This window comes from Pleurotus ostreatus, assembly GCF_014466165.1.
Source record: "Pleurotus ostreatus strain PC9 chromosome Unknown scaffold_3, whole genome shotgun sequence".
Lineage (NCBI taxonomy): Eukaryota > Fungi > Basidiomycota > Agaricomycetes > Agaricales > Pleurotaceae > Pleurotus > Pleurotus ostreatus.
Window position 1 is genome coordinate 732,532 of NW_023503158.1, and position 24,881 is coordinate 757,412.

Here is a 24,881-nt window from a genome sequence, read left to right on the forward strand (position 1 = left end):
AAGGTTAACACGCAGTATTATTCGGAACCGTTGAACCGTTGATTAGAACTCACTCAAGGCTTCGCCTTGGCTTTCATCACAAAGTAATCCTTATGTAAACCACACTCTGACTTCTCCTTGCCTGCCCATCGTCCTGCTCTTTCGTCTTGACCATCCGCAACTTTCGACGTGCTATGCCAATCACCAATGCTCTTATACCCCTGATCAAGTAGCTTGTTGCGAGGAACGGCGTTTTGCGTGATGTACCATTCGACGAAATGGAAGTTCCATGAGAAGAGTGGGTTAAGCTTGAGCAAGCCAGTACTATCGACTTCTAACGGCTGCAACGATGCTCGATCCCCACCCTGAGATGAACGCCGGCCAGTAATTACGGCTTTGACCCCGAGAGCTTCGTATGCTCGTTTTGCAGGTTCTACCTGGACATGCAGCAAATATTGAGACCGAGATCCGGCGACTGTAGATGTCCGGAACAGCATACCTTCACAGCGTAGTCGTAAGTGTCCTCATCATTCTCCCATAGTCGCTCGCCATATTTCCGCTCGAAATCTTGCACTGTTTCACATCCCTCTGGCTTGTAGACATGCACGGGGACGGTGTACCGTTGTTTAACCTCTTCCACCAGGTCGTATGTTTCAGGAAAGTGGTAGAGTGTGTCGAGGAATATCAGGGGCGGAGGGGTGCTTGTTATCTTGGAAAGCATGTCGATCGCAACGAGGCCAGTGAGGCCAAATGCCGTTGTTTGGTACAACCCCGGAACGTAGCCAATTGCCCACTTCAGGATCTCTTCTGGCGTCAAGTCCTTGAGGTAGGAATTGATGAGATCGAGAGCATCAGGAGCGAGCGGCAGGCCCAAAGGTTTTGGTAGAGATAAAGCTGGATGTGGTGCATTCGCCATCTTGAGATGCTGGTATGTGCTAGGATACTAGGATGAGCCTTCCCTCGCCTTGATATCCATCCAATGTAAGCACCCATTTCGTGTTGCGATATTGTCGTGATTTCGTCATGTGATCAAGGTACGAAAGAAGAATCCGAGTCCGAGTCCGAGCGGCGAGCGGCGAGGACGCCCACCCGCTACGGTCGCGCGACAGTCTGCAAGAGAAGTTCGGTCGCTATTGTGGATGTCGGGTGCTAATGCAGCAGGCCTGATTCCCATGATTCCCAACCCACAGGCGCCTGTCCCACGCGATTCGCGTCGCAGGCGCCTGTCCCACGCGATTCGCGTCGCAGGCTGGCCGCCCAAGTCTCCGAGTTCTATCTGCGCGGAAGGTGCACCTTTGTATAAGGTAGTACAAGGTCGAATCCATCGTTGAAGAGGATTAGCGCTGAGCAGTGAGCATGCCCATGTAATTAAGCATGGGTTTTTTCTTTATGATGGTTGAGGATAAGGATGGTTGGGGCAAATCACGCGATCCCCTATTTCAACTTTCATTGAAGCCAACACCTCGATCCCAGAGCCAGTCAGTACTCTACGCGCATAAGCAACGGCAAGAGACCAGGCTCTCAATCACTGGTGCAGAACCAAGGTGAGCTTTATTGGTTTTATATGGCCTTGTGCTTGTGCTCACTGTCTAAGCTAGGTTGCAATCTGGACTCGACATGGATCCGTTGTCGTCTTTCTTGCGCAGCTCCCCATCTCTTGAAGATGTTGACTCAAAATCGATTGAAATCAGCCGCGAAGTGGCCCGTATGCAGGACGAAATCCGTCTCCTTGCAGAATATAAGAACACGCGGTTGATTGGTGTATCCAAGATCCCCGCTGAACTCTTGTTGATTACATTCGAGTTCCTCGTACTGGACCCCATTTCACCTGCGCGGAAAGGCATCTGGAAGCCGTACACCGACATACTTTCCGCCACGCAGACGTGCCACTCGTGGCGTCAGACCGCGCTTGATTCACCCCGAATTTGGAGTTTCATATACGGCTCGGCTCCCTTGCCTCTTGTCAGACTGTTTTTGGAGCGCGCCAAGTCTGCACCACTGTACTTTTGGACGCCATACGGTCGGCTGAGGGGAGTGAATGTTCTGACGGTGCTCGAACATCTCGGCCATGTCAAAGAAATCGCCCTGGAAGTCCCCTGCCAGGCCGAGTGGCTGCAGCGTATCACCTCCACGCCAGCTCCGCAGCTCAACACTCTTTCGCTGAAAAACAACCAGTTCCATTCTGAGTCCTCGGCTTCGTTCGAACTACCCCCGAACATGGCATCGACTGGACCATTCCCCTCTCTACGACGTTTGTCGTTGGATGGATATATCTGGAAGGCTGATGCGTCATGTCTCCGCTCTCTTCACTCCCTGCACCTACAATTTCCTCGTATCCCTGGCCTTCAATCTGAACTTCCCGAAGCTGTAGCGTTCTTTGCCTCGTTGGACAACCTTCCCCTTTTAACATCCCTCTCCTTAAGTGGCGCCTTGTCCCCACCCAAGTCAACCCCGTTGCTTTCGATAAGTCTTCCCCACTTGACCAAGCTAGCCGTCATAGACCACGATCTCTCCATTCCCGGCATGGCGGCGTACATTGACATGCCTCGTATCGAAGAGATGGAGCTCTTTTCTGGGGGTTCAACAGATTCCTATACCGCTGCCCCAATCTTGTCCGCCATCTATTCTAAGCTCCTTACCCCCGCCGAATTATCTTCTGAGCTTACGCTCGAAATTGGCGGCTCTCCTACCGCGCGGATCGCATTACGGAAGAAGGATGCGCTCGAACTTCCGCCATATCTCGCGCTGACTGTCTCCGGTACAGAAGACTTAGAGACAGAACTTGCTGTCGTAACACTTCTACCACATGCTTTGAGACCTTCCCTTCTCATTTTCGCCTCAGAGGTTGAAGAGCACGATAATGATCCTTGGATTATCCCTCAGCGAAATCTTTTACGAAGACTAGTTGACGTGACAGAGGTCCGCGTTGATTTCCTGATCGACCTCTTGCTCATCCTGCGCGACACCCCTCCGCAACCCGGACCTATGTCACTTCCATCCATAAAAAAGGTGGTTGTCCGCCTCAGTCCTAAGGACCTGGCGCCCATGTTCAAGGCGCTGCTGAAAGCCCGAAAGGCAGTGAACGCCGCGATCGAGACCTGCGTTCTGCATGATTGCAATTTGTCACCTAGCAGTATCGACGAGTTGAAAGGTCTTATTCCTCGTTTAGAAGTGCATCGCACTCACGCCGAGGGTACATAGCCCCATTGGTTCGAAGACAGCGATTACTTTGCTTAGTGTCGATGGCTGGCGAGGCCTGGGGGCCCCATGCGAATCGGAATAAATCATGCACTCTTAGGCGTCTGTCGCGTACAATGGACATAATATGATGGTCTGCGGTTGACGCGTTGACATTGAGGGTTGCACGATCGACGGTTCCTGTACCTACAAGACAGAATATAAAGCTCGAGGAAGTTTCTGTTTATTCAGATTTCGGAATTGCCCCCTTGTTCGGTCGTTTCAAACATGGGTCCTCTCTTCCTGCTGTCGATTGCTGGCGCGGCACTCGCTTTTCCTCAGGTATCGAACATATATTTACCTCGGTTGTGTGGATGTTGTTCATTTCTTCGTTTAGGCGCATTCATTTCTGAGTCGACGCCAGAGTGTCCCTGCTGTTCTGCCCGGAGGATGGACATCGCAGGGCTGTTATACGTACGCGCCTCGATCGTGTCGAGAGTCTTCCTACCTCTAACTAGTAACTTCTTGTCAGCGATGAACCAGGGGCCCGCACGCTGACCGGCGCGTCGTATTCCAGCGGGGATGCAATGACAGTCGAGTCCTGCATCTCCTTCTGTTCCGACGCTAGCTTCCCCTTAGCTGGCGTCGAGTTCAGTCGAGAATGTTGTACGTCCCACTTCGCTACTCGTGTTTTTGCAAGTTCCAAGATACTTATGGTTAATTTCAGTTTGTGGATACGCCGTCCAAAGTCCTGGAGCCCCCGCTGCGTTGAGCGAGTGCAACTATGCGTGTACGGGCGATAGCTCTCAATCCTGCGGCGGTGCTGGCCGTCTCAACCTCTTCGCAAGCGGCTCGTCTGCTCCGAGCGTCCCTCAGACTGTCGCCGAAGACTGGGAGTACCAAGGGTGCTACACAGACAGCGTCAGCGACCGCACACTCTCTCACTCCCATCACGTCGAAGGTGGAATGACAATTGAATCATGTGTCGCGTTCTGCAGCGCAAATGAGTTCTCCTTCGCGGGTCTCGAGTTCGGTGATGAGTGCTGTGAGTCCGAACTCGTTCCATTGCTTAGTCTGTTCGCCGACGCTCAATGATATGGCAGTCTGCGGTAACTCCATTGGCTCCTCTACGAAGAAATCCGATAGTGAATGTACAATGGTCTGCACCGGAAACTCCGCCGAGTTTTGCGGTGGTCGTGATCGACTTACCCTCTATTCTACCAGCGGCGCAGAGGAGCCGCCCACAGAAGAGCCTCCCACCCCTACATGCATCTCCACTAACGTTGCCCGCTTTAATCCTCTCGCGGTGTTCAAAGCTCCTCCCCCTTCTGGCCCCCTCTCGCGCTCAATAGGCATGATCAACGTCAACACAGTCCCCCACGTCAGCTATGGACTTCTATCCAGCGCCGGCACCGGCGGATGGCTCTACTATGCGCTTCAGAACGGCGCCATATATCCAAAGGCCGTCGTCCCGTTCCCAGCTCCAGTGTCTTTCAGCCTCGTGCCGGGCTACTCTCCCATCTTCGTTTCTACGCAGATCCCACCGCCTGCTTATTCCGGTTTCTGTTCGATGGTAGGAGGCTTTGTTTTGTCTGGGAACGTGCGAATGTGAATTCTGACATCGTCGATGTAGGTCAATCCATCGGGAGGGCCTCCATTGCTCGCCGCCAACCTTCGAGCCGATCTATGGTCATTGTGTTCCAACACTACTGCTGGAGGGCGCAACGACCTTGTCTACTCCCCGCAAGCAAATCACCCCCACTATAATCTTCTTGATTGTCTTGGAGTTAATGTATACATGGTACCGGCTTGAACATAGAGTGGATAGATAGATCATCGCTGCTCAATACAAGGATGCGAAGATGAGTCATGCAGTTCACGCATGTATGCGGACGTACAGGTAGTTTTTAAATTAGGGAGCGCTGGTACCTGAGCCTGTGGGTAGGGTGTAGGAATGCTATAATACGGTATGCAAAATATAGTGGTAACATTACAATCTGGCGTATAGGTGTGGGGTTCAAAAACGAGTGTAAAGTATAATAATGTAGACATCAATACGAGCCCGAGCTCTTCCGCCTTTCAGCTTCGTACAGAACGGCCTTGGGCCCTCGCCTCGCCATCGCCCAGAGGAAGACCAGGATGATAACTGCGAACTGCAGCCACAGCCATATCTCCAGCATGAGGCGACCGAGACCGCCTCGTTGCTGCTGTACCGATATCTCGGATGCCTGGACAACGGCAGCTTCATGCTCGTCCTCCTGCTCCACAGATAACGCAGAAGTGTCGCAAGCAGACAGAGGGACCTCTGTTTCACCCACGGGCGAATCAGGGAAATCGATTATGGATATATCTTCCAAGGAGGGCAGTGGTGGGTCTCCGTCATCGTGCTTGTCTATCCTGTCCGCAAACGCGTCCATAAAGACATCAAACGCACTCGCGATCGTCGATTTCTTCCTTATGACCGTTTTCGCAGCGGGGTGCCCTGGGGGAGAGCCGAGGCCTTTCAGCGTTTCTTTAAATCGGCCATCTTCCCACTTCTCTGCCCTTGAACGCACTGTCTGAGTCATACGTCGATAGCGCAGTGAATGTTTGCTCCCCGAGCTAGGAAGCAAGCCATCCGCTGCGCCCAAAACCGGGCTACCCTGAGGAATAACAGGAGTAGGCTCCTCCACCATAAGATGAACGCCCCCAGGGGGTACGGGGGTTTCCGGGTCGGGCACGGGTAATGTTTGATCTTTGACCGGAGATGTGAGCATCCTCGATGGTAATGACGAGAAGACAGGGCTCGGTGAGACTGAGTGTGTGTATCCCGCCGACGGAGTATCGGAAATGGAAGGGCACGGAGAATGCATGGGCGTTGTTGAGGTGGAACCAATACAGCTCAGATCATATAAGCTTGTCGTTCTAAGGTGATGATTCGACACATTGCGAGGCGCGCCAACGGGACTGGCTCCGTCGAAGGCAAGACCAAGCCCATCAAGCTCCGCACCAAGAGTCTGCGCGCCCGAGGGACTCAAGGAGACACCCCTCTCCAGTGAATCAGACTTCGAGCTCGAAGGGTCGAGATTCAGAGTGGAGGGTGTAGGTGACGTGTCGAAAAGTCCAACAACGCTCCTGCGAGACTTATGCGAAGCCGGGAAGCCCATAGTTGAAGCACGTTTAAACCCGTTGCTCAACGATCCCCTGGAGTGTCGCTGCCGCACGGATCCACGACGGCTAGGGGTACCACGTTCGCTGACGCTGCCAAAGGACTTCTGTGAAGAGCTGCGGACCGTTGACTGATCGAACGCATCGGGTGCCCGCCCTTCAATAGATCGTCTCCAGCTTCTGAAACGCATTGCCCCATGCTGAGAACCGTCGCCGAACTCCTCCTCGGCTTCTTCGTCAACGTACAGTGCAGCCTCGCCATCGTCGCCAACCCACATAAACGCACCGTCGCCACCCAAGCTCTCGTAGACCTTGCTCATGTTCTCCGTTTCCTGCTGGACGGCCTGCAACTTCTCGGTGGTCTCCGCCTGGCGACGCATGATACGCGTATTTGTCTCCTCAAGTTCCGCGATCTTGGCTATAAGTTGAGTGATGAGAGCGGGAGATGGTCGAGAAGGAGAGTCGTCAAGGTGAGAGCGACTACCAGAGTCTATCTCTTCGAATGGAGGGGGAGAGGCATCAGCGAGTCGCTGTTGCTCTCTAAGAACCTCTGATCGTGAGGGTACGGCTCTTTCCAGGGACGTTTCACTCTTCCTACTCATTGGAAACCTGAAGGCAGGTCGAGGGAAGTCTGAAGGTGGGGCGAAGTCCCTTCTCTCATCGTCATCACTAACACCGGTAGTCAGAGTCGATCTACGCTTCCTGGCGTCTCGTTCTCTCTCCTTCTTCTTCCAAATAGCTTCGATACTATCTCCCAACCGCGCTTTCTCTTCTAAAGCTTCCCCGCGTGCTTGTGTCTCTTCCAGTTCCTCCCTCAGCAGCTGAATCTCGCGTTCTAGCCGTTTCAGAGCTCTTCGACCTGACAAATCTGCTTGCGCGGATTCTTGTTCCAGTTTTTCGAGTTTGACGAGGAGCTCAGAGTTTTGGTCCGCGAGATGAGAAATATCGTCCTGGGACATGGATATCCTGCGGGTTCGCCGAGGGCGCAGATTGGGCGGCGAAGGGGAGGTCCGTGGTGAATAGAAGACTGGTGTATGAGATCCCGAAGAGGACGCCGGTGGTAACACGGAGGAAGAGACGGTTGGGGAGTTGGGTATCCTGGCAAGGAACGCCTGATGCTTGGATTTGAGTGACACATTGCTCTCAAAGAGCGTCTTGTATACGGCAGAGGTCAAGTTCAACTCTAGGTAGAATCAGCAAAGGACGACCAGGTGATATAACGACCAAAATGCACCGTTCTCGCGCTCTTTGATCAGCCCGTCCGCTTTGAGGAAAAGTTCGGTAAGTTCTTCACGCGATCTCTCGTTGAACCAATCCTCTTCTCCTTCGTCCTGGCGTATTGGACTAAGAGTGGATCCAACGGCGCTTCCCCGGATACCTTCCGATTGATCCAGTTCCTCTTGCTTGCTGGTTGGCGACGCGAACGAAGATGCATATGGAGGGGGCGGTGTCTGCAGTTTCATCGACATGGAACGCCGTACATTACCTGGTGGACGAGGTCTCGGAGTCGCGGGGACATCGTTGGACATCATCTCAGGATATTCGCGCGCTTGAGGATAGTCTGTGTCGTCGCGTCCGCCTTCCCTTCACAGCGGGTATACGTGGAAGAAAATTAGGCTGTTGGCGTAGTGCTTGTCGGAGGACGACCAGGTGTGGGTGAAATCCTGTTACGTAATGGATTACCTAACGCAATTATCCAACCAAGCTGTAAATGGCCTATAGACAGTTGACGGAAGCGCAAAGGATGTATCATTCTTATACTACCCAGCGTATTCATATCCTCTGTGAGGACTACTTGCTGAACCGGTCGCCAACTGGTATAAATATTTCCCAAACGAAACATAAGTACTGGCTCATCCGAAATTGTACTAGTACAGTATTGAAGAGTCAAAGCTGGCGCCTCGAACGCTGTATCGCTGATGTATAGCGCGAACGACTGGAAAGTATCTTCATAAAATCATAAATCATGTGGCAAGCGAGGAAGGTTTTATACCTTGATCGTTCAAGTTATCCGGAGTATGCCGGCGGTGCCTGTCCGTTGTCCTCGAAAGGGTTTGACGACAATAGTGCTGCACTCGAACCCGTAGTGGATCCCATGGCACCGTGATATGAACCAGCTACAGGGGTAGGTGGTGATAACACTATGCGTTTGCCACCAGATGCACTGATCACAGGTGTATTGCCGACCCCGCTGACCTCAGACATCGAGCTTCTAGGATCATAGACGGCTTGATTTGGTTGTGCCCCTGATTGTTGGTAAGGATAAGGGACGGCCGCAGGAGGCGCGTCTGGTGACCCAGGGTCGGCCGGAGGAGGGACGCCAGGCAATGTTTGCGCGTTTCGCTTCTGTTTGCGGCGCCAAATCATGAACAGCGCGATCCCTGCAATCAGACTCGTCGACACGAGGGCACCGACTAGAGCAGCGATGAGAGTGGTCGTGGATGAGTTGGAACTACCGCTACCCCCGCCTCGTGGTGTATCAGATGGATTATCCACCGAACCGACAGAGTCAGAAGTTTGGGACGGGGAGCCCGAGGAAGTGCTCGATGTGCCGGCAGACGCCGTTTCATCTTCGACAGTATAACTGCAAGCAGTGATGAGTACCGAGAGATAACACTTGAAAACTTGGTAAATCCTTACGTGAAACCATCAACAACAGTGAATTGACCAGCCGGTTGCGTAGTGTTCCGTGGCCTTCCATAAGTGACGACTAGAGTGTGCAAGACATTATCTAGGCCTGTCATAGACCATCGTCTGGCACTCGTCTCTGCTTCCCAGGCAGTACCCTGTGGAGTGTCAAGGGTTTGCAGGTCGACAACATCAGGGGGCCTCTGGTCCAACGTCAAGGTGACAGCAATCGGGATGTACCACAGCGGGGCCAAGAAGTGCACTGCGATACCTACAATGTCAAGAGCGCCTCTGAATCAATGCTACTACAAATTAAGTACTATGTCTGACTCACCAGTAAATCTGAACGTCGCTTTGGCAGTCGTTGGGTCGGTACTGGATGCATGCGTGCCCCCAAAGCTAAATGCGTTTTGATCACTTCGGTCCCATGCTCCTTCGTAACGGATGAGTGGGGAATCATCATCGATGGTAACATCCCGGGCTGCCCGGGTGCCTATGACATGGGATAGGGCAAGGAGGGCGCAAGCGATGAGCAGACGGCCCCTCATTATTGGGCGCGAAGTAATGAAACGTCGATGGCGGAAGGGAGGAGAAGGGGACAATCCAACGGCACGTTTGAGTATCCTGAAATAGCAAGTTTTGTGCCACTCTGTCAACGTCCACTATAGCGCCCATGATTGCTGCAAATGCATCGATGATTTGATGATCCTGACTCGGATGTTAAGACGCGCACGTTTCCGACGTTTCAGTCCCAGCCTGTATACGTCTTCATAGTCCTTAAGTCCATGCGACCACAGTTCTCAAATACAGCACGTATGTAGCGTGAAGTTCCCAGATGAAGGAGGATCCCAGAGACTTGGACCAAGGTCCAGCAGGGTCGCGTATGTTCAAAACCGGAAGATATACATGGCAGAGGTGCTGTATCTTGGATTGCCTCTTCGCGTGGGTTTATTCCGCATATTTTATTCTTCAACTGCTATACCCGAGCACCGTGACCATCCTGGTGATCATCCTGGGACTGCAAATACGTGAATCCAACCTGAATCCAACCTGAATGGTAGTGCCCTCCGATAGGTTGCTACAGAGATATCGGCAAAAGCAGGCATACCGTGGGTCGTGGGTTCGCTCCGCACAGGCATCTTCATTTCCGTCAATCGATGGAGGTAGTCGGGTGCGTAGACAAACCTCACAAAAAGTAGAAGCAGAAGCGCTGAAGCTCCCAAGGACGGAGAGTCACGTTCGTCAAAGTTTGACATGCCAGTGATCGAACGTTATTGGTCGGCGTTGTTGCTAACTTTAAGGGTTGCTTCTCCGACGCAACTTTCCACGGCACGACGCCCGATCAAGCTCAGATCACCAATGGCCGCACATCTGCGTAAGGACACTAGCAAGGAATATGGGTTTACCGCCAAAGATAATATCCAACCAGAGGCGAGTAAAACCGTATATCTAAACTGACTTACAATTGATGGATCTGTAAGTTCTTATTGGCTTAGCACAGTAGTTTCGTAATACGAACTTGGAATATGAGAGTCAGGTCTTGTTAGAAATGCTGCGAAAAGCTTGAAGCTGGAAGCTTCTAACCGGCCGTTTGTTAGCCACATCGCCAGAGGCGCACCCTTTGGGTTACGGTAGGAGTATGATCTTCTCTGGTTCAAGGGCGGCGTTTCATTGGCTGAGGCTTAGCCAGCTTTAGGTGTCACCGCTTTGGATGCTTCTCGCAGAGAAGGGTGTGTGATATTCGACCTTCTAGCTGCGAGGAATGTACCAGAACCTACACATCATATAAGCTCAGGCGTCGTAACGTCGGTGAGTGTTCCCAACACCTTGCCATCAACTCTAAAATCCAAATATTCCACGGGTCTGAGTTTCGGGCCTGAGGTACTCAAGCGATACAGATGATCTACTGGACGGCGCCAGCGTTTGTCAATTGCTTCCGTGCGCCATCGTGCACTGAATTCTGATGAGTATGGCAGCAGCGCCCGATCTGATCACGTCTCAGCATCGCATCTGAAGCAAGTATATCCAAAGTATATATCGTTCGACGGCCGCGCCTTCACCTACGCACAAAGAAGGAGTTCCCTTCGGTGACTGACCGCGTGCTAAATTTGTCGCATCGACTGGGGCAAAGCTGGCCAGCGCAGACTGCTCTAATGGGTCTTAGGGTACCCCCTTCTCAAGCACGACTGCTAGTACCATCACCTCGTGCGCAATCAAGTTCTGGTGGGTCCAGACGGGTTTCCCTAGAAAGCCTAGATTTAGGAGCGGTTCATTTTTTTCATTCCAGGATAACTGTTGACTCATAAGAGCGTTTGTATGTCGTTTCTTCTGGCGCCGGTGTCGTACCTCAACTAGACCGCCCTCTCCAGATCGGCCGCAGGCACATACGTCCGAGTCAAAATATTTGAGACCCCCGGGTCGCCTGAGTACTCTCAGGAATTCCGGGTATCAGTGATGTCGTTGATCGATGTACAGTACAGCTAGTTCGAGCGTACTCCCTGACTGAACTTCTGGCTCACGACCTCATGTCATGCTATTGGTCGACAAATACAACCTAGGAACGAAGTGGAAAGTGCTGGAACTTGAAGGAGATGTTGAGCGCTCCCATATTTAGTTACACGACGGGTCGACTCCATTGGGATAGCAATCAAGTGGAATTGTGTGGACGAATCATCAAGCGTGGGAATGGTGATAAGTGGTCCATGGGACCTGTGGATTTGATTCTCGGTGAGCCTGGAAGGGGAGTACATATTGAGGAGGGACGGTGGTAAAGCAGTCTAGGCCAGCAATTCCTTTTCCATTATATCTCTGTAGTAAACACTCTTTCTCTGTTCCCCTCACCACCAAATCCTCCCGGCTCAATTTCCGTCGCATTTTCTCCCTTCGCGGCGCACTTGCGGCGGATTTACCTTGCATTACTTCTTCAATTAGCCAGTAGCATCGCATCCCCTGGAATGGCCAGGACACACGAGCGATCTCCTTCCCCAGAGCACGGTGACGCACTCATCAAAAGGCTCAAGACCACCCATGTCTCGCAGATTGCGACCGGGGACTCCGACCCCACTGGATGCTTCGCAAACGGCGTCCTGGACCACACTAATGTCCAGCGGCTTCATAAGGAATACTCTGCCAGCGAACCTTTCAAGCATGCTCTCGTAGAAAAACTTTTCCAGGACGACCTGCTGAAGAAGGTGAAGGATGAGTGTTTGAGTGAACTCAGCTTTACGGAGAAGGAAACGGATATATACAAGGTCGGGCGATATCCCACACATTTCCACCGCTTTAACTGACCACGCGCCTACCCCCGCATTTGAAATGCTTATAGGTTAATCAAACTGGAGATCTGGCGTCCCTCAATTATCTGTCGGCGGAACAGATATCCCTCTTGCCCAATCTCCTTGAGCTCCGAGATGCTCTATACTCCCCGACCTTCCGTGCTTTTCTCCGCACCGTCACGGGGTGTGGGCCGCTCTCGGGAACGAAACAGGACATGTCTGTAAATTCGTATACCAAGGGTTGCCACCTGTTGAACCATGATGATGTTATTGGCACGCGTCGTGTTTCCTATATCCTCTACATGCCTCTCCCACACTATCAATTCTGGCAGAAAGACTGGGGTGGGGCGTTGGAACTTTACCCTGCAAAAGTGGGCCCGGAGGGAAATATGGAGCCAGAAGCCATCCCCGCCAAAAGCGTGCCGCCCAGTTGGAATCAATTTATATTTTTCGAAGTTCAACCTGGTCGAAGTTTTCATTCTGTAGAAGAAGTCGTTGTCGGAGGGGAGTCCGAAGACGGCCGGGTCCGACTGAGCATCAGTGGTTGGTTTCATGCAGCGCAGGAGGGAGAGGAAGGGTACGTCCCCGAACCGGCCAGTGATACCAAGAGCTCCAGAGAACAGCTTGTGAGTACCTCGATATATCCAAGCGATCGACGTTCTGAGTCTGTAGACGTCTACCTCTACTGTTTTCAAATCATACCCCCAATCCGTCCCCCCACCTATCTCCGAATCAACGCTGTCTGTTGAGTATGTTTCCTTCCTTTCCGAGTTCTTGAATCCCGTATACCTTCAACCCCGGACAATGAATACCCTCGCCAATCGGTTTGTCGAGGAATCATCTCTTGAATTACACCATTTCTTGGCCCATGATCTGGCAACTACTCTGGAACCCAAGCTGCGTGAGCTTGATGACAAGGACGGTCTAGGTGCGAGCCGGGGAGGTCGCATACCTCCTCACACTGCGGGAACAAACTTGCAACCTCCGCCTCCATCGACATCGGCATCACCCAGTCCAGCGCCCACATCTTCGTGGCAACTTAACGGTCCCCCGCACAAATGGCGATACTGCACTCTTCGGCCGCGCGATGGTCCAGTGGAGGTCGTTTCACCACGAGCGGCACTCACTTCATCGGACGAGATCATGCGCAGTCTTCAGGACGAACTATTCTCTTCCCCAGCCTTCCGTGCCTGGCTTGCGATCGTCTCACGATTGTTGCCACTGCGATACTCCGTTGAAGCGCGGCGGTTCCGCCCAGGATTAGATTATCGATTGGCTACTAGTGAAGAGAACGAAGCCAGGCTCGATGTCTCCCTTGGTCTCACCCCAGACGTGCAAGACGTCGAGGACGACCATATCGGAACCAGAGATGGCGTAAGAGGGTGGCAGGCGGCTGAGTGGGGTGGTTGGGAGGTTTGTAACACCCTGTGTCAGTTCGTCGTCATCAGAAAGTTAATCAAAATCACCCTTAGTGTTACATGGCCCCTCATGATGAAGAAGACGATCCTGCCGTATATAGGGCTAGCACACATAAAAAGAAGGACCATAAGGGTGAGGCGTCCACCGTGACCTCCAAGCCTCCCAAGGGAGATGACGTCAAAAAGTCAACCAACGGGGCCGACAACTCTCACCCCAAAACTAATGGAAGCAACGGGAGCGGGAGCAACGGTAGCAACGGACACGCTGTGGCGACTCATCGACCTTCTGTATCTCCTCCACCGGTCGGCGAGCAAGACGATCCTATGTCAGGCGACGAGGAAGAGGAAGAAAGTACCTTGCTTACCGTTCAACCAGGATTCAATCGTCTTCTCCTGGTTCTACGCGATGAACGGGTTATGCGGTTTGTTAAATATGTCAGCGCGGCAGCCGAAGGCTCACGGTGGGATGTTTGCGGAGAATACGAAGTCGGCATGATCCAGGAAGAAGACGAAGAATAATTGCCAATATAAGCCTACTTGCAGCCAACCCTACGGTACTGTTTTGAGTAGTATACAACGTGCGCCATGTCTTGGGTATACAATACAGGTGACTCTTCAATAGGCAGACTAGCCGTGTAGATGATGGCGTATTTATTCTTTCACACGAACAGTTGAGAGAATAGTGCCATATATCATAGGCGCGATACCATTTTATATTGATGTATGTAGCACGCATTACAAGAATGCAAAAACACAGCTCAAAATACGATCTTCTTCCCTTGACTGGGAATGATGGCGGCTGATTCGCGCTTTGCGAGAGCCAAAGCAGCGCCCGGCTTAGGCCGCACTCGCTCCCGCTTGCCTGAAGTCCTGTAGACCTTCTCACCGGTCTCTGTCCGAGGCTTCTTCGGTGCCTGCTCCTCGACCACATGCTCGTGCTCGAGTGAGTGTTTCCTGTCATTGCTGACTGTTGGCCGATCAGATTCGTGGTGGGTAGGCTGGTCTCGCCTAGAAGGTCGCATAGGCTTGGAAGGGCCACGCTGCGTCCCAACCGTCTTCGCATGGGGCCCGCCTCCACGCCGTACCGCTTCCGCGGAGGCGTACTCCACAACCAATCTACGCCCGTCCATTTGGTGATTTCTGGGGTTTATTAAGGCCGTCGTTGCATTTTCTATCGAGGTGAAATCCACGAAAGCAAACCTAAGAATGAGGACGTCGTGAGTACAATGATTACAATGATAGAACCACGGACAAGTCGGGTAAAATTTGTCGAATAGACGATTTGAACTGATAAGGGACGGGGTAAGGGAGGAGGCTCACCCTTTGCAAAGGCCGCTATCTTCAAACGTCCCCATGCGGACTTTTCGTATCCACGGGTCGTTCGACGAGGTCTGGCCGCTGGCAGGCTGACTTGTCTGCTCCGTAGGCTCGGGATCCAGAGCACTATTTTCACCGCCAGCAGGCGTTTTAGTACCCTTCGCCCCCTTTACAGCGGGCCTATGAGCCTCTAGAAACGCTCGGAGGCTCACATCAGTGGTCTCGAACCCCAGATTGCCGAAGAAAAGCGTAGGTGCCGGTGGTTGTTTTTGGGCACGAAGAATTTTCTGTGCGGTTTTTGATAAGCCAGTACCTGTATTAGGTTTCGAAGAAGAGGCCTCTGGAACCACATTTTCGGCTCCAGGTACAGCTGGCCGACCTGTATAGTCATTTCCTGGAATATGAAAGAATGAACATCCACAAGGAAGCGAATTACATTTCATAAACACGGACCGTCTTTTATCAGAAGTTTTCTGCCCGTTAAAGGCTTCTCCGATAATGCGATCGCGGCAACTTTGGCTTCCGGTGTAGCGAAGTCGACATATGCAAACCTTTGTTGGTGGAATAGGGGATTTAGAGAGCGTCGCGATCAGAAGTAGCGCCAAACATAAATTATTGCATTAGAAGGACGTAAAACATGTAGATTGCCCATGTACAGACCCACGATTTTCACCCCGTTGGCCTCGTTCATTAGGCTTCTTCGTAGGCAGATTTATCCGCGTTATCTCTCCAGCGCCAGAGAAGAAGGTCCTAAGATCGTCCTGTGTAGTTTTGAACGAGAGGTTGCCCACCCAGACAGAGTTCTGTCTTTTAGAAAGCGTGGTCGAGGCACTGCCACCAGTGCCCTTGGAGTTTCCTTCCTCCGTCGTTGGTGGAGCCTCCTGCACTTTCTGCTGCTTCTTTTTCTGCTTCCTCTTCTCAGCGTGCGAGACTACTGGTACTTCAGGAGACGGCGACCTGCTGGAGCTCGAAGAAGAGGCAGAATCGTCGTCTTGAACTTGGATGGACACAGCGGGACGTTTTCTGGCCTTGACCAATACAACAGATGAAGACGAAGACGATTCCGCATCCGATTCGCTGGAGCTTGACATGATGTCGATGAGCGTAGTGTCAGTGATATCTAAGAACTTCAAGCGCCCATAAATTTTGAATTCTTTCCCAGGCAACGCAGCGGACTTCTATTCTACTACCTTACTTCCAGGTTACATGCCCTCGATGCATTTCATTGGCTAGCTATCTCAGCTTCTGTGTAATGCGTGATACGGCGGACCCTACTCAAGAACTTCCCAAGCCGATTTTATAAGTAACACCAGGACCCACATCAGAATGCCTTAGGCTTGGAGCAAAACACTACATACACCATCCGCATGCAAAGCCGACTTGTATACGCTAGACCCAATGCCAGTGTTTCTCACCCTCTTCTCCATCGAAGCCGCCAGAAATCCAGACCAACGGAGCAAAATTACGTAGCCCAAAGCTGCTGTGGTATGGACCTGTGGTCAGGTCGTAGACAAGGCTTATCCACACAAGTCCGGTGTGCGTTGTTACTCGAGACAACGCTACAATAGTGGTGTCTGATTTATGGACGGTTCTCCCTTGGGGCAGAGCTCTCAGTAGCCAGAAGCCTCATTAGTGTGAGTCTGTAGTCGATATATATATCGTGCCGTAATTATGCATGGTAGGCATCTCGCCAGCGTCCCACCACTACTTCTGAGATCATGATCCAGACCCACATAACTACGATTCAGCAGGTCTCATTGTCTCTAGCGACCACGGCCCCTTCCCTACGCACGCCTCGGGTCTAGTATCCTGAAGCAACACCTGCTTCAAATATTCAATAGCAAGTTACATTGTGAGTGATTGTTGTTATTCGCGCTGATGAACAATGTCGCATTGTGGTCACAGAAGTGATCAATTAATCAAAACGAGTCTCGTGCGTGATGGCTTCTGTGAAGTTCGGGCTTGCGCAACTCCTCACCTCACGACAAAGGCATGTCTTGCATCTCGTCATCTTTTAGTAGTACCGGACGGTGCAGTATATAGCATGTAATAAATGACAAGTGTAGTCTACATGAGGACGGAACAGTTGTGAGTCCTACGCGTGCTACGTGAAGACTGAAGGAGAGTAGCCCGAAAGCTATTTCGAGATGAATCGAAGCAGCTGCTGAGAATAGAAAAGACGAGATGGGGATAGGAATGCGGCGATTACGGTGGTGACATTTCGTCAAAGTAGGAGTACAACTTCCGTGAAAGAGGATAAATAGTTCATTGAACTGAGATATGCCTTGTATAAGAAACAGGAGTCGTTGCGGATAAGGAGTTTGAATGGAGAAAAACTATAAGATACAACAGATGCCCAGAAGGAAACAATACGCCCGACGCCCTAAACAAAAGATTTGTTTATGCTTTGACATCATCGTAACCAGGGAGCAATGGTTCATTCTCCCTGATTGGTAGGCTTATTCTTCCAGCGTTCTGGACCCTGTTTTGGTCGGCAGAATGGTGAGGGTGCGGGTGCGGGTATCTGTGTCTGTGCCCCCTAGCTCGATCATGATCATTTTCTGGGCGGGATACCCAGGCTTCCGTAGCATTGGCACGGAGTTCCTGAGCCTGCTGAGGTGATAACATGGATAGAGGGATGGGTGCGTAGACGAAGATGTTGTCATCGGTAGGTGACTCGACGCCGCCACTTGAGGGCGTTGGAGGTGCCGAGAATGACATCTGCGGGGCTGCCGGCGGTGGTCCCGACACAACGCTTGGCGGTAAAGTAAACGTTGTGAGGCGGGAGAGCAGCAGGATTCTCTGAGAATCCTGGGACCTCGAAGTTGACCGGGTTCGCAAGTGACCATGCGAATGAGAATGAGAAAGAGATAGAGAATGACAGTGGGTGGGTAAGCTGCACGAGCGTTGATGATATCTCGACAAGTGCGAGTAAAAATTGGATATCGCAATCAAGAAATGAAGCTATTATGAAAACACCGGAAGTTGTAAGTTGATAGTAAGCATGATCGTCAAAAGAACACGTACCCGGATGATGATAGTGATAAACATCACGGCGACCGCCACGAGCACCGCCCGCTCGAACCAGAGTTCACAGTTCTCCAAATTTAAGCCCATTTCGGCCATATCACGCATGAACTCTGGTTGGCGGGAAAGTTCCTCGCAGACACCCGTTCTGACGAACGGTCGGAAGGCCGTGTATGTTCCAACAAGGGTAAAGAATGTGCAGAAAGAGAAGTCGACAATGGAGTAGTCGCGGTAGATGCGCACGTGTGCTGATTTGTTCTGCATTTTGATTGTTAGTCGAGAATAAAGCTGTAATCGATATCGATACGCACCTTGAGTGATCCCCAGAACCCTACAGCACACAAAGCAGCGGATATGGCGAAGTAGCTTGACAACAAGCCCAGGACAATCTTAACGCCATTGAACCGCCACCCCGAACTCTCCCATTCTGACTCTGGCTCCCATTTCAAAACCCTCCAAGCAGCTGCAAGCTGAAGAGCGAGGATGAGGTTGGTCAAGGACCCAAAGAGGGTGATAGCCAACGAGGCAGATCTGTATTTTACACGAGGCATGGCACGGCGAGAATGCGAGTTCGCAGTGGAATCCGAGATCATAAGAATCGTGAATGTGAGCCTCGCTGTGGTGGTGGTACGAGAACAGGAGGAGGCTTACCTAGCAGGGTACGGGCGTGTCATGGTGAAGGAAAGAAGATGAAGATGACTAAACATGGGAATAATGCGGACCATTCGGCATGTTGCCACATCGTCCCATTTCGGGAAAACTCTGACACAATAAATTGTCGAGCCACTTGTTTTCCACGCTTAAATCGAGCCTGCCTCACATATGTCTCCTCATTTTTGCTTGACCTGGGGCAGTCGCAACCAGGTAGAAAACAATAAATGACGCGATATTATATTCTGTGTCCATTATGAATCGATTACCGCGGTCCCGGGAAACGCAGGGCATTTGAGATGACTGTCGGCGCCGATCCCTGTCCGAGGACGCGCATGTCGGCGTACTGTACGTAAAGACTACGATGTAAGCGAGCGCTAAATATCTTCTGCACGTGCTGTCCACCGTCACTTGACGCCCAACCCTCATTCAACTCCGGACGCGATGGAACCGAAACGATATGTCGACCGGAAGGCGGCCAGTCAGTCCTATAGGCCAAAGAGCAACGTACGCGAATATACTTTCTGCAAGGGTCTCCCTCTGACCGCCCACACCCGCAGTTGATGTCCCCCGGGCTCAAACGGGCTCGTGAACCGTTTAAATACCGAAACGCGTTCACAGGACTTGTATTGGGCGGATTTGTCGTCGGAGTATGGGCGTATTCCATAAGCGCGGTCAAGCAGGATGTCTTCGATGATATTGACGAAGAAGCCCGCGAAATGGCCAAGCCGACGGGCAATGCGACCGCAGCGACCGCGGACGTTGAGAAAAGTCTTCCTACACCGAGCGTACCCACTATCATCACTGCGCCGCAGGTACCCCTGCCTGATGTGCGATCGGGCGCCCCGCCGAGGGGAATACTGGCCAAGTTCCTGGAAGCCAGGTATCCGGCAGTGCTTGATCCAAAGCAGAAGACAGTCGTTTGGGGCGCGCCATCAGTAGATGCGCCGGGTCGAATTCAAAAGTCTTGACAGTAAGAATAAAATGATATTATAACATCCGTCGTATACACTAATGGTTGCAAGCAGAGGAGACGATTCATGAGGGTATACGGTAATGAACACAGGATAGCAATTCGATAGCAAAACTTTTAAATAGTTGATTGACAATAAACCGTCTTTCGAGTCCAATGTTGTCCCGAGCTCGTACCTCAAATCAATCCCCACACACCTGCTTTTCGAACGCCTTCAACCAAGGCATCGACGTTGCCTAGCATCGTCCCAAGCAACTCCTTTTTCTCCTTGGTGGTCTTCGTTCGGACATCCGCTTGCTTGGCTTGGACAGGTTCCGCAGTCTTCGTTGGGCTTGTCTTCGACTCAGGTTCTGTGATGCTAGCGGCCGAGCCCAATCGTGAAGGCGGCCGAGGCGTATTGTTACTGTGAAAGTATCGTGACCTTGTAGCACTTCCGGACGGCGGCCTGACACCCAAGTTTGACACCTGCGCTTTCTTGGGACTCATCGGCACGTAATCTACGTCCTTTCGCAACATCATCAAGGGCCGTGCCTTCGCAGCTTTAATGCCGCTGGGTGTTGAATCTATCGGCGCTTTGCACGCGGAGGACTTGTCTGGAGAAGCTGACCGCGAGGGTGCAGCTGAAGAAGCGGCTGTGGACGACGTTGCAACGGACGAAGTAGAAGAAAAAGATGATGTCGAACTCGATGAAACTGATCTCGCTGAGCCGGCAGATGTGGTTGTCGAGAATACGTAAGTCGAGGAGCCGTAATTTGAAATCGGGTTGGAGGGTGTAGGGAAAACGAAAGGTTTCTCTTGTCGCGTCGGTGTCACTGGCGCCGTTGGAGGTAAAGCATTATCGACCGATAGGGCGTCAGCAGACAGTTGGTCGCCGACTGAGGAAGCAGACAAGGTTTCATCCAAAAGATAGAAATATAAGAACTCCAGGCATTTCATCCTGCACAACCGCGTTCAATCAACCGCGTCACAAACGAACGGATTTGAGCTTACCTAACTTCACGAGGGGTTCCTGCCCGCTTGAGAATTTTTACAATGACTTGCAGTCCACCTGCTTCTTCGAAAGCACGCAATGCAGCCGTAGAGTCAACCATTATGCACAGAAGGGTATCAATTACAGTCGAAGAGAGAGGGGCTGGTGCGGGGAGAGTGGAAGCCGAGGTGGGAGGGGTGATGCTGGGAATGTGACGCGAGGCGAGAAGTAGATCCAATAATATCTTATGTATGTTCTCAATTGACGATTGGGAATGATAGAGAGCGCTCGTCGTACCTCGAGTGAATATTTCCGCCCAAGATAAGATTTACTTGCGGGATGGTTCAAGGCGACCCCTTGTAGAACGGAGAGGGCGAGAGATACATGATACGAGAGGGCGTTGATCTCCTTGTCCACTACTGCTATCATTAGAGTCAGCAACCGACTATGTAGGTTCTTCCGAAGAACTCACTGCACGAAGCATCGAGTCTCGGTGTGGAGACGGCAATCCAATGCAGCAATCGCGACGGTACTGTATCAACCCTTCAGCCCAAAGCTAGCAGACAACTCCAATGCCACGCACCGTTACATTCGAAGGTATACTGTAACGCCCAGAAATCGTGGTTCTCGTCGCCACTGAGGCAGACCGCTGCTACTTGACGTTCCAGCGATGCGATCGCGGCGTATATCCGCCTGTCAGAGGACCTAGGGGACAATAGCTAGATGCATGCGGTCAGATCAATCCGCCATAGTGTATTAGGCGCCCCACCTCATCTAGGACGTCCTGGAGGTCATTTAACGAGGACGCTGTTAGGTTCATGAATATATCGAAGGGCGTATCCAGATGGTGGTAAATACAGAAAGAGGGAACGTCGAGGCTGTCTACAGGCTTATAATTGTATTCTGCCGGGTCAAGACACCTTTCCGATTCGAACTGTGGCTTCTATTTACAGTTGTTATGTTCCAAATCTATTGACGCGTGTCTCATGTGACCGTTACCTTGCCGCCACGAGGACGAGTGCTGCGCCTCGCATTTGACAAGAGTCAACACATATATATAGGTTTGTAACGTAGTATACAGTTCATTGTAGTTATCTCGATACTATTGGATATACAAACCAAGAAGACACTGAAAAGGGACATAAGAATGGTGAAGGTCTCTGGCTGGGGATTGTTTCAGAAACCAACGAGGCGAACAGCCGAACCAGAGGCCTTGAAGGTGCCGACACACGAGGTTGACATCGATATAGAGCCCTGTAAACGGAATCGAATGAACACCAATGACCAAAAGTTAGAGAAGGCGTCCGCGGAAGTGCTAGGCGTTCTGTGTCTAAGATCCCAAGAGAAAGGAATGGGAACAAGTTACAAAACTTATTGAGCGCCAACAGTGCCAGTGGCTATTGATACGTTCTCGCCAAACGGTAGCTCAGGTGCCTTGATGTCCGGTCGGTCCTTGTTGTTATATACTTCGCTCATTGGTGTCAGAGGCAGGCCCGGTATTGTAGATATTGAGGGGACAATCTCTGCGGTCTTCGGTGGTTCTTGCTCCGTGTGGGACGCTCTGCAAACATAACTGGATGAAGACAAAGTGGAAACGAGTGAGATATCGTGGATCCACCAACCGTCGTTTCTTGTTAGGCATATCTGGTGATGTATTGCCAGACTTGCTAGGTCCCTGTGTGACGTATACACGGGAGTCAGCATACACTAACGAGATGAGATCTATTTCACCTTAGCGCGTTTCTGGGCATGCTTGGGTTGCCGTTCGCCAGGTCCAAACACATTGTCCGGTAATGCAGCACTGCCAAAGAGATCGCTCAACGTCGGAGATTCACTTGAATGGTAGAATACCTACCTCTTGATATGTCGAACGACAATTCCCATGCGTGGCTCTTCGTACTTCTCCCACATCTTGACGAGCTTCACAAATTCAGTCGTGGGGTATGATATATCCAATCGTCTCGGACCAGTGGTTCCCGCTGCAGACTGTGAGACCTAAGTAGATTCTTTGATTGCGACATGACGTACCTGGCTTTGGCTCAATGGCTAGGCCAATATAGAACGTGGTCGAATAAACCGGTCCGCCACCTTCCTTGCCTTCGATGTCTTCTGGTTTTCGCTTCTTGATAGTTTCAGAGATTTCGCCCTGGGCAACGGCGCGTATCTCGTCTGGCGATGCACAGTACGACGTCTGTTCAAAGCCTTTAATAAACGGATGAGCCAATATGAGTGAGTCGACGTATTCGAGTTTCATAACCAACTGCCTTATTCGAGATTCGACAGTTCCCGACCTACATATACAAATTAGTTAGCTTCAATGTGAATTGCCGTCACCTACCATTTTATTTGCAAGTCGGGGTCGCCTGTGGAAGCAATTACTTGAAGGTAATACCGATATTTGTGGAAGAAGTCGTGCTTCGCGAATAGCTCCGACCACGACGTACTGCCGATCATGACTCGGTCGACAATCTCGGAAGCTGAAGGTCAAAGTCAGAAAATAAATTGTCTGCCCACAGGAGCGATCCGACCTTTCTTCAATTCTTCCGTCATAATCATTTGGGTTGACTCAGTCACGTTATGGGTAGAGCACATAGCAGGGTAAGCGGGGGTAATAATGGGCATTCGGTGTGTTCGGTCTGCAGGATATAGCTAGAGGATGTAAGTAGGCGAAGTCGCCCAGTTATTTTCCATTCACCTTTGGATTCCAAACTCTGACTTGCAACGGCCCGTCTTCAATTTGTTTCAGTAGTACTGGTTGCGGCCATGACCTAATACATAGATAATATGTTGGGGAGTAAAAGAGAAACATGAAAGTAGCGCACCATTGATACATGATTATGAAGAATCGGCTGACAATGGCACCAGCGGTCGCATTAGGGTAGAGTTGACATATTCGAGCAACAAGAATCGCCCATGCTACTCCACCCAGAAAACCGTTCACATTGGAATATATGGCTCGTCCTGTGATGGATGAGCATTGCCACCGATATATGCGGCAAGGATGACCTACTCTGAGCCCAGAGCTTTATACATCGTAATGAATCGCGGAATACTTGCACATTCGGCACTAGCCTGAGAATTTCCTCTTGTACTCGACATCCTACACAATAGCGATGAATTCTAGGCCATGTTGGCCCCGCTGACAGACTCACCTCCCAAACTTCGTACACAACGCTCGTCTAGATTTCGTAATAAATTATCGTCTTGCAGTGACAAATCGTCCGGTATTGATGATAGAGTCAGTCGTGCCATCAAGAAGTCTAGTGGGATGCCGGAGATTTTGGTTTTTATGATGGGGACGTAGGCCTCGGGAACGCCCTATAGTCAAATGAGGCGTATGTATACAGACATATTGGTCAACCGAACGCACAGAAACTTCCGTCGCACCGTCCATATCTCGCAACATTGGTTCAAAGATTTCGAAGAAGTCCTCCCTTGTAACGTGCTTGGGCACGACGCATAGTGTATCGATATCGGAGCCGGGACCGTGAACGCCTAATCGGTAGGAACCAAATGTATAGATCTTGCCACCCGCCGCTCGTGCAGCGGTGTCTGACAAGCCGCGGGCAATGCCAAGGTCGTATACGAATTTTTTGACAAGTGCGGCGACTCGGCCAAGGACAAGCTCCCTGTGGGTTGTGGAGTCGTGAAGTTAGTATGTGAGATGGCGGGCGACGTTCAAGACTCGGAGTACAGTGACTATCGTTGTTGGTATATGGAACAGCTACAAGCGGGTGAATTGTCCAGGGCATCGCAGATGACTAGGGCTTGCGCGGAAAAGGAGACAGAGTCACCAGCGTACTGAAAGCCGCTACTCACCGCATTTTCGCCTCATCCTCGCTTTCGAACGTATTTTGGCGTCTCAGTTCAGCCATCAAAGTGACAGTGACTTCTTTCTCTCTCTCCGAGGATTCGCTCTGCGATATTGGTGGAGTAACTCCCAGATATCTACATGGCGCGAGAAGTCAGCTTATGGGATGGAAACCTATAGCAATTGCAACTTGCCCCTTGTCTGTCGCCATATTCTGGGAAACTGTGTTGAGGGAAATGGTGCTGGGAAAGTGGTTGAGAGAGAAGGCGAAGGATGTCTTGGTTATGAAAGCCGTTAACGGAAGGTCCTTGCTGAGTCAGCTTCTGGGTCAAACAAACCACTCAAGTGCCGGTCAAGTGTGATGAATCTGTAACAATGTAGTGCTATAGTCCTTTATATATATATATATATATATATTGCGTACATGCATCAGCGGTACGCCGAGCAGAACATACAAATTAAATACCATACCGCAATTCTAACAAGTATATATCTAACAGCAGTGGGT

The 24,881-nt window shown here is 51.2% G+C and overlaps 11 protein-coding genes across 11 annotated transcripts; 4 read left to right on the forward strand and 7 right to left on the reverse strand.

Moving 5' to 3' along the window:
• Positions 1-53: 53 nt before the first annotated feature.
• Positions 54-895, reverse strand: PC9H_004693 (uncharacterized protein; the record flags this gene model as incomplete). Its single annotated transcript, XM_036774275.1, has 2 exons — positions 54-416; positions 479-895. 2 exons carry the CDS (start codon positions 893-895, stop codon positions 54-56), a joined length of 780 nt encoding a protein of 259 aa, XP_036632777.1.
• Positions 896-1,371: 476 nt separating this feature from the next.
• Positions 1,372-3,180, forward strand: PC9H_004694 (uncharacterized protein; the record flags this gene model as incomplete). The annotated part of the gene is made up of 2 exons (XM_036774276.1): positions 1,372-1,523; positions 1,578-3,180. The coding sequence occupies 2 exons, from the start codon at positions 1,372-1,374 to the stop codon at positions 3,178-3,180; spliced, it is 1,755 nt and encodes a 584-aa protein (XP_036632778.1).
• A 264-nt stretch (positions 3,181-3,444) lies between these two features.
• On the forward strand, positions 3,445-4,969 carry PC9H_004695 (uncharacterized protein; the record flags this gene model as incomplete). Its single annotated transcript, XM_036774277.1, has 6 exons — positions 3,445-3,498; positions 3,554-3,630; positions 3,689-3,826; positions 3,906-4,201; positions 4,260-4,729; positions 4,790-4,969. 6 exons carry the CDS (start codon positions 3,445-3,447, stop codon positions 4,967-4,969), a joined length of 1,215 nt encoding a protein of 404 aa, XP_036632779.1.
• Positions 4,970-5,207: 238 nt separating this feature from the next.
• On the reverse strand, positions 5,208-7,835 carry PC9H_004696 (uncharacterized protein; the record flags this gene model as incomplete). The annotated part of the gene is made up of 2 exons (XM_036774278.1): positions 5,208-7,486; positions 7,538-7,835. The coding sequence occupies 2 exons, from the start codon at positions 7,833-7,835 to the stop codon at positions 5,208-5,210; spliced, it is 2,577 nt and encodes an 858-aa protein (XP_036632780.1).
• A 475-nt stretch (positions 7,836-8,310) lies between these two features.
• On the reverse strand, positions 8,311-9,479 carry PC9H_004697 (uncharacterized protein; the record flags this gene model as incomplete). The annotated part of the gene is made up of 3 exons (XM_036774279.1): positions 8,311-8,887; positions 8,944-9,202; positions 9,266-9,479. The coding sequence occupies 3 exons, from the start codon at positions 9,477-9,479 to the stop codon at positions 8,311-8,313; spliced, it is 1,050 nt and encodes a 349-aa protein (XP_036632781.1).
• Positions 9,480-11,885: 2,406 nt separating this feature from the next.
• Positions 11,886-14,143, forward strand: PC9H_004698 (uncharacterized protein; the record flags this gene model as incomplete). The annotated part of the gene is made up of 4 exons (XM_036774280.1): positions 11,886-12,182; positions 12,257-12,832; positions 12,879-13,619; positions 13,679-14,143. The coding sequence occupies 4 exons, from the start codon at positions 11,886-11,888 to the stop codon at positions 14,141-14,143; spliced, it is 2,079 nt and encodes a 692-aa protein (XP_036632782.1).
• Positions 14,144-14,382: 239 nt separating this feature from the next.
• Positions 14,383-16,032, reverse strand: PC9H_004699 (uncharacterized protein; the record flags this gene model as incomplete). The annotated part of the gene is made up of 4 exons (XM_036774281.1): positions 14,383-14,824; positions 14,945-15,335; positions 15,395-15,492; positions 15,602-16,032. 4 exons carry the CDS (start codon positions 16,030-16,032, stop codon positions 14,383-14,385), a joined length of 1,362 nt encoding a protein of 453 aa, XP_036632783.1.
• Positions 16,033-17,341: 1,309 nt separating this feature from the next.
• PC9H_004700 (uncharacterized protein) lies at positions 17,342-18,642 on the reverse strand (the record flags this gene model as incomplete). Its single annotated transcript, XM_036774282.1, has 4 exons — positions 17,342-17,905; positions 17,969-18,226; positions 18,280-18,499; positions 18,620-18,642. 4 exons carry the CDS (start codon positions 18,640-18,642, stop codon positions 17,342-17,344), a joined length of 1,065 nt encoding a protein of 354 aa, XP_036632784.1.
• Positions 18,643-19,063: 421 nt separating this feature from the next.
• Positions 19,064-19,590, forward strand: PC9H_004701 (uncharacterized protein; the record flags this gene model as incomplete). The annotated part of the gene is made up of 2 exons (XM_036774283.1): positions 19,064-19,126; positions 19,180-19,590. 2 exons carry the CDS (start codon positions 19,064-19,066, stop codon positions 19,588-19,590), a joined length of 474 nt encoding a protein of 157 aa, XP_036632785.1.
• A 179-nt stretch (positions 19,591-19,769) lies between these two features.
• On the reverse strand, positions 19,770-21,382 carry PC9H_004702 (uncharacterized protein; the record flags this gene model as incomplete). Its single annotated transcript, XM_036774284.1, has 6 exons — positions 19,770-20,529; positions 20,583-20,806; positions 20,860-20,984; positions 21,035-21,094; positions 21,146-21,281; positions 21,332-21,382. 6 exons carry the CDS (start codon positions 21,380-21,382, stop codon positions 19,770-19,772), a joined length of 1,356 nt encoding a protein of 451 aa, XP_036632786.1.
• Positions 21,383-21,933: 551 nt separating this feature from the next.
• PAP1 (polynucleotide adenylyltransferase) lies at positions 21,934-24,842 on the reverse strand (the record flags this gene model as incomplete). The annotated part of the gene is made up of 14 exons (XM_036774285.1): positions 21,934-22,123; positions 22,185-22,237; positions 22,294-22,363; positions 22,418-22,541; positions 22,591-22,853; positions 22,901-23,039; positions 23,091-23,211; positions 23,258-23,330; positions 23,385-23,523; positions 23,573-23,662; positions 23,715-23,880; positions 23,933-24,191; positions 24,382-24,510; positions 24,829-24,842. 14 exons carry the CDS (start codon positions 24,840-24,842, stop codon positions 21,934-21,936), a joined length of 1,830 nt encoding a protein of 609 aa, XP_036632787.1.
• Between the last annotated feature and the right edge of the window lie 39 nt (positions 24,843-24,881).